This window comes from Dermacentor albipictus, unplaced genomic scaffold (assembly GCF_038994185.2).
Source record: "Dermacentor albipictus isolate Rhodes 1998 colony unplaced genomic scaffold, USDA_Dalb.pri_finalv2 scaffold_20, whole genome shotgun sequence".
Taxonomy (NCBI): domain Eukaryota; kingdom Metazoa; phylum Arthropoda; class Arachnida; order Ixodida; family Ixodidae; genus Dermacentor; species Dermacentor albipictus.
The window spans coordinates 3,777,777-3,790,764 of NW_027225574.1; the positions used below are offsets into that span (position 1 = coordinate 3,777,777).

At 41.2% G+C, this 12,988-nt stretch overlaps 1 protein-coding gene across 2 annotated transcripts in view; it reads right to left on the bottom strand.

The window, feature by feature from the left end:
* LOC135919966 (presequence protease, mitochondrial) overlaps window positions 1–10,667 on the bottom strand; it is a 198,813-nt gene extending 188,146 nt beyond the window's left edge. Inside the window, exons 1-6 of one of the 2 annotated variants that reach the window (XM_070529292.1) lie at window positions 10,497–10,636; window positions 10,305–10,398; window positions 10,133–10,239; window positions 5,986–6,103; window positions 5,719–5,870; window positions 2,943–3,057 (exon numbers count right to left, since the gene is read on the bottom strand). In XM_070529292.1, the coding sequence (XP_070385393.1) occupies window positions 2,943–3,057; window positions 5,719–5,870; window positions 5,986–6,103; window positions 10,133–10,239; window positions 10,305–10,393 (581 nt within the window). In that variant the 5' untranslated portion in view covers window positions 10,394–10,398; window positions 10,497–10,636. Of the gene's footprint in view, window positions 1–2,942; window positions 3,058–5,718; window positions 5,871–5,985; window positions 6,104–10,132; window positions 10,240–10,304; window positions 10,399–10,496 lie in introns of both variants that reach the window. The other variant, XM_070529293.1, reaches the window with a different exon arrangement.
* Window positions 10,668–12,988: the final 2,321 nt, after the last annotated feature.

A 12,988-nucleotide genomic window follows, 5' to 3' on the forward strand; every position in this document is an offset into this window, starting at 1 on the left:
GGCCATGTAGTTCTCTCGCGAAAAAGCGGATGCCATCGCTGACACCGTTGGCAACCGAGCGAGTTGATGCTGCTGTGGCCGAATGCACTGCCTCTTTCCTGTTTCACGCAGAGGTACACAGTGCTTCTTTGGAATTAAGAAATGTCAGCATAACACACACAGACCCACCATCTGCGGGAATAAGACCGGCCGCATTCGAGAACGGCGACCAAAGAACATGTTGGCACAGCACTGTGTCGCCGCTTGCCGCTTATTGTGTACGTGCCGTGCAAAGTGAAGAGTAGTTATCAAATCGTTGTAGGGCTACAACCTAACTGTAAGAGCGGTTTCCTTCATACTGACTGCTTATTTTTTTAAGTCGAGCTCCATCAGTAGCGCCTGCACAAACTCAACGGGGTCAAGCCTAACCCAAACTTTGCTAAACAGGATCAACATTAACTCAAACTTCACGTGCACAGCTTGAGAGGACTGAAGGTTGTGCATTTCAACTTCGAAAGCATGTTGACCCATTTTGAGCGCGAATAATTATATTTACAAGTGAATGAGCTGCAGCTATTGCGTTGTCGGTTCGACGGCTGATCACGTAAGGTTTGGTCAAGCTATCACGGTCAGCACGCTGATTTTGTCAGTGCCGTCGACACGAAAGCCCGTCGCGCTATATGACAACTCACACCTGTCGGTTGCGTCGTTGTCGGCCTATTACGATCAAATAGTCTCAGTGACATAGTGCTGAATAGTCGGCCAACCGTCGGCATCAGCGTCTTGTCAGTCTCGTATTGACCCAATGTTACCACGCCTTAAAAGAGTACATGAAGTCAGGCACGTGCTTCCATCCCCAGCAACAGTGGGCCGACGCTGCAAGAAGACTGCGTCAGCAACGTGTTTTTGAAGTGTCACCCAAGTGTAACGCAGGGGTTTAACAATAAAGTTGACAGCCGTCAATGCAAGGCAGCAACTACGTGGTTCACGGTGCAGTCCGGACCAAGCCCTGGCCCTTTTCTGTTTCAAAGTGGAGTTGCAGTCTTACGCACGTTTTTGGCACCGCACCGACGTCGAGCTACCAGTAGAGTTTCAACGCAGTAGATGTCATGAGCGTTTGCAACAGCGCACGTCCAAGCGCTTTATTTTTTTTTCCGGGGTACTTTCCCCCGATATCTGGCAGTGCACGCGTCTCTTCCAAAACGTTTCGCGACTAATCCGCTAGGGCAGGGTACATACACCGCCGCACCGTGAAAAAGGCGGATTATAACAAGGCAGTGTGACATAATCAGGCTAGTGCTGGAATGGCCCTGTCGAATCACAAATTGTCTTTCACTTACGCCATTTTCTCACTTACTAAAGCTCTGTCCTCAGTAATACCCACATCTTACAACATTTTTTAAACATTAATCTATCACTTTACCTTAACTTAATATTTGTTTTAGTGTCCCTTTAGGGGGGACAGGGGTTTGAAAGCTGTATGTATTCTTTTATTTTTGGACAAAATTTGATAAAAGTAGGCAGGCTTGTTTAGTTTCTTCCATTTCTAAAAATTATTTTTTCTACATGTCCATTGCTCCATAATTGTTTTTTAAATCATACCTTTTGTTTTGAGAACACTTGACAAAAAACCCACTGCACAAGAAAATGCAAATGACACATGGACAAATACTAGAAAGCGTCAGGTACAGAATAATGGAAGCAATTTTATAATTGGGCCATTATTTCTTATTTTATAGCACACTAATTGCATCACTTTGAACATTGACCTGCAGTGGTCACATAAGTGAAACATTTTAAAACCTTTAAGACAAAAGTTATCAAAAACATGCCCCCGGCATTGTGTTCTCCAAACATCTAGCTTCGTGCTGCAAAAAGAATTATTCTTCTATCTGCCGGTAGGTACTGATATATCCCAGTATCATATTTTCTGGATGTCCGAAATTACTAAATAGCATTTCAAGAAAATGAAGAAAACAAATGAATGTCACATCTAATCGAGAACAGTCCGAAATATGTACACGTCCACACACATAAAACGTTAGTAGGCTCCAGGAGCATAGACCAAGATGGTGGCATGTGAGGCCCTGGAATGCGAGCGATGTGTCACTGAATATGTGCCGTTTTATGTCAACACAGGCAAAACATGACCTGCCTCTTATGTTTTAACTGATATTAGAGCTGAAATATAGAAATACCAGATAAGAAACTTGAGAGATAAAGATAATAATAGATGTACACTCTGAAAATGCCACTGTCCAAAAATGTAATTTTTGTTCAATTATCAGCCTAAAGACCCCTGTCCCACTTTAAGAACAGTGAATGTCACCTTGACAGAGGAGCTTTTGGTGTGCAACGACATCAGCTTTGAGGTTTCACATAGAGGTTAGTCATTACGTAACTCTACTTGAGACAGTGATCTCATCTAATAAATAGGTCACAAGGCAATGGCAACTTGGCTTTAAAGCTAAGCATAAATAAAATAGGAAATAATGACTAACAGCACCATAAGCCGTTGGACAAGTTGCTACATGTTCATAAAAGAAATTAAACAAGCACAAAAAAGAGACGAATATGAACAGCATGAAGAGACAAAAGTGTACTGTGACCTTTCTTGTACGAGTCTTTCGTTTTTGTGCTAATTGTTTCCTTTTATGAATTACGACTGAAATAATTAATTGAATATCAACAAAAACACGAAGTGACAGCTTACATTCATGTTAGTAGCTCAACTAAGACAACATGTAGACAAAGAAAGAAACAAAATAGACGGGTCAAGGCCTGGCCAAAATGAATGTGACCTATAACAACCAACTAAGCCACCTTTTCACCTCTACACAAAGTGACCTTCACTTGCACTTGAGCGAATTTTCAGATAAAGTAAATAAGATTTTAAATATATCATTTTCTCATAGCATTTGCAAGCATTGAGCAATGACACTGCACTGCCAAATCAAACTTACATGAAATCCAACTTTGTCAGTTGTGGGAAAAACACAGCATCTAAATAAACTCTCAGAAGGTTCTCATAGTCCTTGATGTTTTGTGTTGAGAAAGGGTAGAATGTCACATCACAACCTGCAATGATAAGAAAATTAAGGTTAAGATGCATGATTCTCACCAGAGCTATGGAATAAATAAACAAGCAGAACGAATAAATTAATTATTACACATAAAATCTTTATCAGAAGCTGCCGATCAAACTTGCTGTCCCAATTCTAGGTTTTTCCTCAAAGTGAATAACAAGCAAATCAATTCCAAGATACTACTGATCCTTATTCTTTGCATCAACATTTGAATCATCCACAATTTTAAACATCATGCATTTTGCAGTCTTAAACTTGTATACATCAAAAAACCTGATATATGTGCATCCCTTGTCCACTTTCTTTTCATTGCACACGTTTTGAAAACATACAAATAAAAATAGCTCCAATCTTAACTTCTGTGCATAAGAAGATCTGCTATGTATTATCCCTTGTCCACTTTCTTTTCATTAGGCCCAATTTTGAAAACAAATAAACAACCACTAGAATTGAAGGTCTCCAAGGATATTATGAAGAAAGTCTAGCCGTGCGGGAAGTTTTTCCTGGAATGACTACTAGGTGCTTTTGACCTAGCCATGTAATGTGACCAGCTCTGCTATAATAATTGCATCATGAGAGCTTCACTACTCGTTGTTATCTATACTAGGCAGAGTACTCGGAATACCCAGAGATGGTTCATTGCACCCACAGTTGGACCAAGCTGCCTTGAGGGCGAGGATCACCCAGTAGGTACACAACCTCAAGATAAGCGACTCTCATTTTTGAAGAACTCATAAAGTTAAGTAATCTAACACTTATGTTACACTTATCATAATAAGTGTAAAGGCTAAAAATAAAACATAAGTAAACTGAAAGCACCAGCAAAGCGTGCTTGTGCTACACAACATGAAGCAACTGCTTCTGTACATAGGACAGGTATCACAAGCACTATGTTCATGGCCCTCCAACCATGCAGTTGCTCACGTAATGTGTTTAGATAAAAGCCAAAGCCATGGTTATAGTAGCTCATTTTGTACATATTGGACACAGAAAAGCTACAGTATGTTTTACTACAGAAACAGCCTTTTTAAAGCTCCTGTTTATGCTTTTTCTATGGTTTACATAAGCATCAGCAGGAAAATTTGGCTGCAGAAACAAAAATGGGGGAGGGCAGTATATTCTATATTAGTGAATTTTAACATTACATCCTTAAGAGGAAGCATTAGCTTGAGGTCAACTCTAATTTCCCTATTCAAATACATGTAAAATGCAGAACATGCTTTGATGAGACAACCACTGGAGTGGTTTGAATGAAATGTGTTGCATTTAAGATAGAGAGTTCAATTGTAGTGATACTATGCAGCAACATCTTAATTTAGGCCCCCAAATTCTTTACGAAAATTCCCAAAATTTGTAGGTATTAGAAAAATTGAAGAACAAAGTTTACGAATTCGTAGCTCTGCACTAAAAACAGATATCACAATTCTGGAAATTTTATCTGTGGAGCATCCAAAGCAGACTTCAATATATAAATTTGCACCTTACGTGAAATTCTCACAATGCTGATGAGGATATTGCCAAAGTCTTACTCACAAGTTGGTGGTATATTTCAGAGTGGTGTATAATGCATCACTCGCCTTCTTTAGATTAGTTTACAGAAATGTGATATCAATATTTATTACTGAGTTACATAGTTGAAGAACTTCATTTTCAAGACTTTTTCATTTCTTTTCTAGCTCATCAGACAGTTGCTGAAGATTGTATGATACAATTCACTACACCTGTTTCAAGGCTTACATATCCTGTATCCCATGTTCCTGCTTCGTCCTCGTGCCATTCTTGCGCTATGTATCCCAGTTTATACTTACATATCCAATTTATTAACCCTTTAACCCCCAAATTATTTCCAGAAATACGAACCACATTTCCCAAATTTTTTATGTAGTTATATTTTTTCTCTGTCATTGCAATTCTGAATATATATAACTTGATTGGTTATTGGTTAAAATTAATGCAAACATCTAAAAAGAAAGGAAAGCTGCTCTTGAGGGCAGGCTTCCCTCAATGCCGACCTCAACTCTCCCTTGGCAGTACGAGCAGAAACATCGGGTCGACGAGCGTGCCCCATTATTGGCGATATTGGTACAACCTCCCATGATAAGTACAGCTAGGGATTGGGGCTTAAAGGGTTAGCCGACTGTTCTGATCACAAAACTTTACAGTGACAAAGACAAATACAGGGACTGGATATCATTACAGGTACATAGTGGAGATACAAGAGACAATGCAATAATGAATGCTGCCAGAGCAAATGGGGCTAAACCTGTTTATTTTACGTCTGCTAAGGTCCCCATTTTTCAGGAACACACAGTCGAAATGAAAAATACATGAACTGACAGTCCAATCAACTGCATCATGCAAATAGCACAAGTCAGCCAGGCAGGCAAATGCCAGGAACAAAGGTGTTAAGAAAAGGCATGAGTAAGATGAGCACACTATATGTGAAAAAACAGCTAATATAATTTTTTTTATAAATCAGTCAAAAAGCAACAATGTCACGCAATTAAAATATGATGCATAGACAATCCTTTGTGCAACTATTCCTGTTCTTTTTTTTCGATTAATTAAAAGCTGCAAGAAGGGATGTTTTATTTGTCTTTAAAGAACAAATGCGAAGAAAGGTTCCCAAAGTTCAGTAAAAGTGAGAACTTGCCTGTCATCGCATTCATGAATGTAGCCAATGATCGATTGTGCATCTTCATGAAGGGGTCACGGCAGGGGTACTTCTGTGAGCCACATAATGTCAGGTGCTCAAGGATGTGAGGCACACCTGTGCTGTTTGTTGGTAACGTTGCAAACGCCACACTGGAAGATTTTTTTTTTTATCATGCTGCAGGCTTTTTTGACACCAAGGTTAAATTTATTTGCAAGAAAGCTTTGATACACTGCCAGCGTGTCCATCAACAAAACAAAAACTTACATATTGCAGGAGGCAACAAACACATCATTTAAGATCATTTTCCATTCAACTAAAGATGCAATGGACCTTTGCCAGGTGCCCCATTGCACATGTGTGGCCAGTGTCCACACCATGCATCCTGGGAAGAGGAAAAAAGGGAACACTGACCAAAAAATAAAATGTTCAGTGAAAAAAAAACAAGAGACGTTTCAGCTCTCACACGGGAGCCTTGTTCACAACAAGAACGATGCGAATGAGCAGAAGGTAATGTAGGCTTGAATAGGCAACACAAGCATTGTGCATACACGTGTGGAAAGCTGCTATCACTACAGTTCAGAGTCTGCACAGCAGTTTGGATGAACAGATTCAAGATGCATTACAGGCATTCAAGTGCCTGGCCCCAGTCTATTTCATGACCAAAAGATACCACGTGCTCAGCAATGACATTTGAGGTGGTGTTTTTCTTTTTTACATTGTGTTGTTGCCATCTTCGGCTAAAATTTCCGTTTTCGCCAATATACACCTGCTAACACTTTGCGCATGCAGCCTGTATACAACACAGGAAAGCCTTGTTTACTTATTTGATCTTTGACATTTACCAACGCATTCATTAGTTTTTTTGGAAGAAAGATATGCTACATGCACTTTGTACGTGCGCAACAAGCAGGGACTCGCACCCAAAACGTAAGGAATCGCAGTGCGTTTGTGCAGTGGGTGAGAGGCAGGAACAGTGGGGCCTGCCAAATGACACTGCACCGAGGCAACGAAGCTAGCAGGGTATCCACTCATAACTGGCCTTCCACTATTTGCACAGCACCCCTTTCCTGCTTATTGTGCATCATTCTGCTCAGCCAGGGACTCACATGTTCAGCCTGTTTTATAGGTTATGTAAAGGAGAGTATCAGATAATCAGCCATCCGCCAGAACACCTGTTTACTTCTGCCTCTTGTTCTCTATGCCCACGCTCGCAGTTGTAGCACATGTGCCCAAGTGCCACTTTTCTTATTCATTAGTTATAACAGTTGGAGTTCAACCTTCGGTCCCAAATGAAAGCAAAATTTTAAAATTATATTATGGGTTTTTACGTGCCAAAACCACTTTCTGATCCTGAAGCACGCCGTAGTGGAGGACTCCGGAAATTTCGACCCCCTGGGGTTCTTTAACGTGCACCTAAATCTAAGTACACGGGTGTTTTCGCATTTCGCCCCCACCGAAATGCGGCCGCCGTGGCCAGGATTCCATCCCGTGACCTCGTGCTCAGAAACTCAACACCATAGCCACTGAGCAACCGTGGAGGGATCAAATGAAAGCAGACGTGGAGCGTTGTCTAAGGTGCTCACTTTAATGACACCAACCTGCTGGTTCGATTCCCCACACCACCCCAGTTTTTTATGCTGTAAGCAAAGGATGGCCACATTCAGCCTATTCCCAAGCTGACTGATGTTTACAGTAGAACTGTGAACAATGTAGCACCATTAAAATCATGTGCTGGCCAAACTACTGCAAAGCTCTTTGCACGCTTGAGCTTATTCTGTCCAACTTGGCGACCGCCAAAGCTACATATTGCTAAATAACAAAGATACCATCGAACATACATGTAGATGTGATAAAGACGCTCGAATGACATTTATATTAGCTTCTGCAGGGGAGCTATAGCATTCACCTGCCGCCCCATAGCTGTGCACTGTCAATGTTCAAACTTAAGATAATCCATGATGGTACCGTACCTCATTGATGATGAAAAAAAAAACAAGTATGTTGAACTTTTACATGTGTATATGAGAGATCACCTCCATCAGGTTTATTGCCACACCCAGCATGTTCATGGTGTATGCATCTTTAGGCACAAGTTCCCTGTAATATGTCTGGGATTCACGAAAGCGCATGGATATAAGATCAATGTCTCACATCCGGGAGAGTGTTGGTGGGCAGTGAATTTATTACAACCCAAGATACTTTTCCTCTAAAGATGGAATGATCGCACTGTCGGCGGACCAAGGAAGAAAAATTGAATTCCATGGTGGATTCGCGGAGCTGGGTGCACAAATTCCTGCATCGGCCATCTTCTAAACAGACCTCTACTAGTGCATGCTTGTGCTCGTTTCCAAGAAGCAAGTCACAAGAGTGCATACGCACACATGGGAAGCATGACAACCCATGAACCTAGTCGCACAAATCACCATGACTAACAAAACACACACAATCAGATCCGTCGAGCCATGCCAGCCTGACTCTCAATAGGGATTTCGGCAGCAGCTGCTAGCACTGCTTTTCTGGCATGGAAAAGATCCATTCCCTTGCATATTTCTTGGCTTCAGTGCACAGGCTTCTTGTGGAGGCTACTTAATCATGTCCATTGTTTCCTCTGGTTCTTTTCATGAATCAATCATAATGAGACAGAAAAAACACAACTTCGTTGCTGAACAAGCAGTGATATCATACACACTAGAAGGATTGCACAATATGCCACCTTCCCATTTCATTGCAGCTTGATAAAAGTTACGGAAATCAGAATTTTGCAATTACAACCAATACAATTATTAGTGATATTTCAGAAATTGACTTTAAACTAAAGCTTTATGGGACATGTTGCAATCACAGTAGTGTAATCAGCCAGTACTCAAAGCAAAACATTTTCCTATTATCAATGTGTGATTAAATATTCAACAGCACAACTTTAGACAAGGACACAAACAGAAGAGGAGACAAGGACAAGCATTGTGGCAGCTGCTACATAGGCCAGACGAGGAGGTATTTAACAACACTTGTCCTTGTCTGCTCTTCCGTTTATCCAAGGTCATGCTGTTACATTTTTAATCATATAGAATCTTTCATTTTATTAAATCTCTGCGTTTTGCACCAGATTTGAGAAATAAGTACCCAAATCTTCAGCAAAATACATCGCTGCTCCAAATATGTTTGAGCACCGATAAAAAATTGTGTATAAAAGAACTGTTGATGGGTTAATTACGAGTTCGCGTTTCTCAAAACTGGTACCATGCACGAAATTTCTAGCCAAAAGTTATGCTTCAAGTGCTGGCTGACTTCAATTCTGAAATTACAATACGCCCCATAAATTCATTAATTTAAAAGCAAACCCCATAGAGCCTAACCTATAATTTTTGCTGCACTGAGTTCAACAGATCCAAATTCAGATTTGAGCTCAATCAATTTAATCAAGCCTGTAGAAGCATTTCTAATAACCTGGAGCAAGATTACCCCTCCCCCCTTCCAGTTGTGGATAGTTCTGCAAACCAATTACTCATTAATTTCTATAGTATTTTTGTTAACTCAAATAACATTTAATTCCTCTTTTGTATGCGCTTGCCCTCCTTGGCCAGGAATAACAGTGAACAAGCTGTAATTTTCCTTGACCTGGAATGGTGCTTGGACTTTCTGGGGCTAAATTTGTAAAATTTTGTTAATATATACATTGGCACATTGTGCAAGTTACGATGTCTATCACTGCTACAAAGATTGGTCAGCCAAACTGTAATTTGACCATTAATACACAGTTTTTAGTAAACACACAGTATATGCCACATCAAAAGGTTCCAGATGTAAAATTTACAGCCCACAGAGCACATCAAAAAGGCTGTGTCTACATATGTTCATCCAAAGACAATATTCACTTCCTACGTGGCATGTGAATTTTGTGTTCTCCCTCGGCTTCTAGAGTGTGATCGTGTCAATATCAATAAGCTGACAGGGCAGGCTGTTAATCCTGTTCACTGGCATGCAGTGATGCTTTCTCGAAAACCTCATCACAACTCCTGTTGGTAATAACTAAGGCAAATCATTTGTTTCATTCCAGCAGTCAATGTACATGCTTATAATCAGGACAATTACACCTGCTGTAGTGCCATGAGCCAAATGCTTTCCAGCGCAATGCTAGCCAAAGAGCAGAGGGGGGGCCAAATCCAGGAACAGGCCAGCAGAGTCCCACGACATGCCACACCTACACTCCAACAGCTGGCCATTTTTTAGAAAATGCACATATATCTGCACGCACCCACAGACACAAAAAAGCAAGGGACGATACTTTTATCCGTAAGTTAACGCAAGTTCCGATCTCGTCTTAACGCTGCACACGGGTGCGGTCATTTGTGGAAATAAACTATCGATGAGCCTTTCAGCACAGATTTCCTATCTTTTAGCTCAGACTTACCTAAAGTGGTTGTTGCGATCTTCACGGGCGATGTGAAGAAAGTCCGCGCCTGTTTTTTCATGCAAAAGCCGAACAGCAGCGAGGTGCAATTCTTTGACTTCTTCAACCTGAATAAATACGCGAAAAATCCATTTGCAATGACCTGAAATGCAACGAACTCTTCCGCACGCACCTGGCGCACCGTGTACCCGCCAATCGTGGCCCCTGCCTTGTATTGCAGGGCTTGTTTGACCGCTGCTGTGTGACTCCATCGGTGAACATTTGTCCTGAAACAGTAAACACTAGCGCTGTGAGCACGCGAGTTTATCCTGGGAAAGGATGTCCCATTTAACTATTATATAAAACCAATTTTGAGGCCCCTTACCGCGCCTGTAGCCTCTTAAAACTTGGACACAGGCGCTTGAACATTTCTGAACCTTACGTAAATACTCGTTCCCCTATTAGTATTAGTAGTGGAGTTACTGCTGAGACGAACTGCTTTAATTAGTCATGTGCTCGCCCATCTAGGAAGAAACCATGTGCGAATGTGCGAAGGCTTCGTCTGGCTGTATGATTGGATAGGGGCGCAACTGCCTACCAATCCAATTTGATCCAAATTGCGACTCTCGGAGGTTTTGTGGAAGAAAGATTTACGGATTGCATGACGGCAACAGCGCCGTAATCGGGGCAAGAAAGATGAGACGAGTATTAAAGTTCAGTGTTCAGCACTCTGTGTTCTCCGAAATATGGCAAATTTTTTATGTACAGCAATCTTGCATGGCCTCCGAGATTGCAACGTAACGTAATGTTTTTGTGTTCGAAACGTGGTTTGGTGGGATTCGCTGGATGCGCGCTTTGCTGGACCCAATGAAAGTTTATTCACTCACTCGCTCACCCACTGGTTCCGTATATAACGCACACTGTTCGTAATACTGAAAAGTTTGCGTTAAATTGTACTAGACCATAGTCTAGTAAACTCTAGTTGTACGGATACAGTAATTTTAGCAAAACCGTTACGGTATATGCATGTTTATGCCAATTGGTTAGGGCATCACCGTTTCTGACAGAAGCAAGCATCCGTCTTTTCTCGTCAACAAACGAATCTGAAGATGAATTACGGAATTTCAAAATATTTTGCCACGTCGCTAACTTCACAAATAGATACCAGTTATTGAAATTACACAGCATGTTAGTAATCACTGCAGCGCAAACAACTTCCAAAGTGAGCGTTTCCCCCGCCCCCCTAGTTTCTCCGGATACGTCAGTTAACTCTGAACTGCTGAGGTGGCCGGTCAGCCCGGTAGCGAAGCGCCTATGTTACGATGTGGATAGCCCTAAACAAGTGATAGCAAATCAGTGCGACGTGCCGGGAAACATTCGGATATCAAATTGTTCATCTGAGCGCTAGCTTGCGCAGTCGCGTCCCAAAGTGTGTAGGCTGACCTTACGTCCATATATATATATATATATATATATATATATATATATATATATATATATATATATATATATATATATATATATATATATATATATATATATATATATGACCTACGTAAGGTAGGTCATATATGCACACTTCGAGACGCTTGTTTTCGGCACGAATGTTTATCGACAGCACGAATAAACATTCGGGACGGAAAACAAGCGTTTCAAAGTGTGTATATATGGCCGACCTTACGTCCATACAAAAAAAAGAAGAAAAGAATTTTGCGTCGACGTAAGGTCGGCCATATTTATCGGCAGCAAGAGAACACGTGGCCGGTCAGCTGCTTATCGAATTTGTCGAGGGATCAAATACATCAATGATAACTGCATTGTCATTGCCAAAGATACTGCAAATAAATTCTTGAGCGCCACGCACTGTCAAGACATGTAAAATATGTATTTTTTGATAAAATAAAATATTCGTATGTCCCAATAAACTGTGCCAGAAATAACTGATGTCAATGCTTCCACCTTTTTTGTCTTGTTAAAAGAAAATATCACGTGAACTTTAGAACTATATCAGTTTGAAATCAGCAAAGCAGTGCATGCCGCTGCTATGAAAAACGTGAAGGCAATGAAATGAACGTGTTGAGGACAAATACTTTAATGAAACTTTGTAATTCAAGAACTTTCCTTACATTTTTGTACATATGCAACGGCCAGCAGAAAATCTCAGTGACGCTTACCTTCGTTCCAATGCATTGCGCAGGAGCAGCTGTTGCCGGTCTTGTATTGTAACTGCACAAAAATTATAGTCGCAACAGACAGCACATATAAAAAGCAGGGGTTCTGTAAATTATACATTAGAAATGCGAAGATACAGCTTGATAAAGGGCAAAAAAGTGCCACTGGAAACAAAGTTCACTGCATGTATACACAAAATCTCGCAACAAGACATTTAAATATACATACAAGTATCCAATAAATCTGCGCATCTAAACAAAAGTCGCTGCATATAATGCATCAAACAAGGCCAATAAACATGTTGCGCAATCACATGTTCACGGATCACAGAATCCTAAGGCCCGCCCCCCTCCCTTCCTCCACTCTCCCCGATGCATCGCGCGCGACGGAAGGCGGCGCGCTTCCTTCCCGCTTTTCTCCGTTGCGCACACAAGACTGATCCACCATTGTCGGCTCACCTATCCCCCTCCGCGCTACGCTTTCACTCGCACGTACAGCATGCGGAGCGCGGTGACGTTGTTATCGCCCTTGAAGTTTGATCAACAAGCGCGAAAAGATGCACGGACCAAGATAACTTAAAATTTAATGACGTTTCCGCTCCACTTATGGTAGCTATGTTTACAATAAAACCCAAAACAGAGATACAACGTATTTAAGTACGCTTCAGTACGTGACGCAAGCAGCGAGTGTACGCCGTCGGAAGTC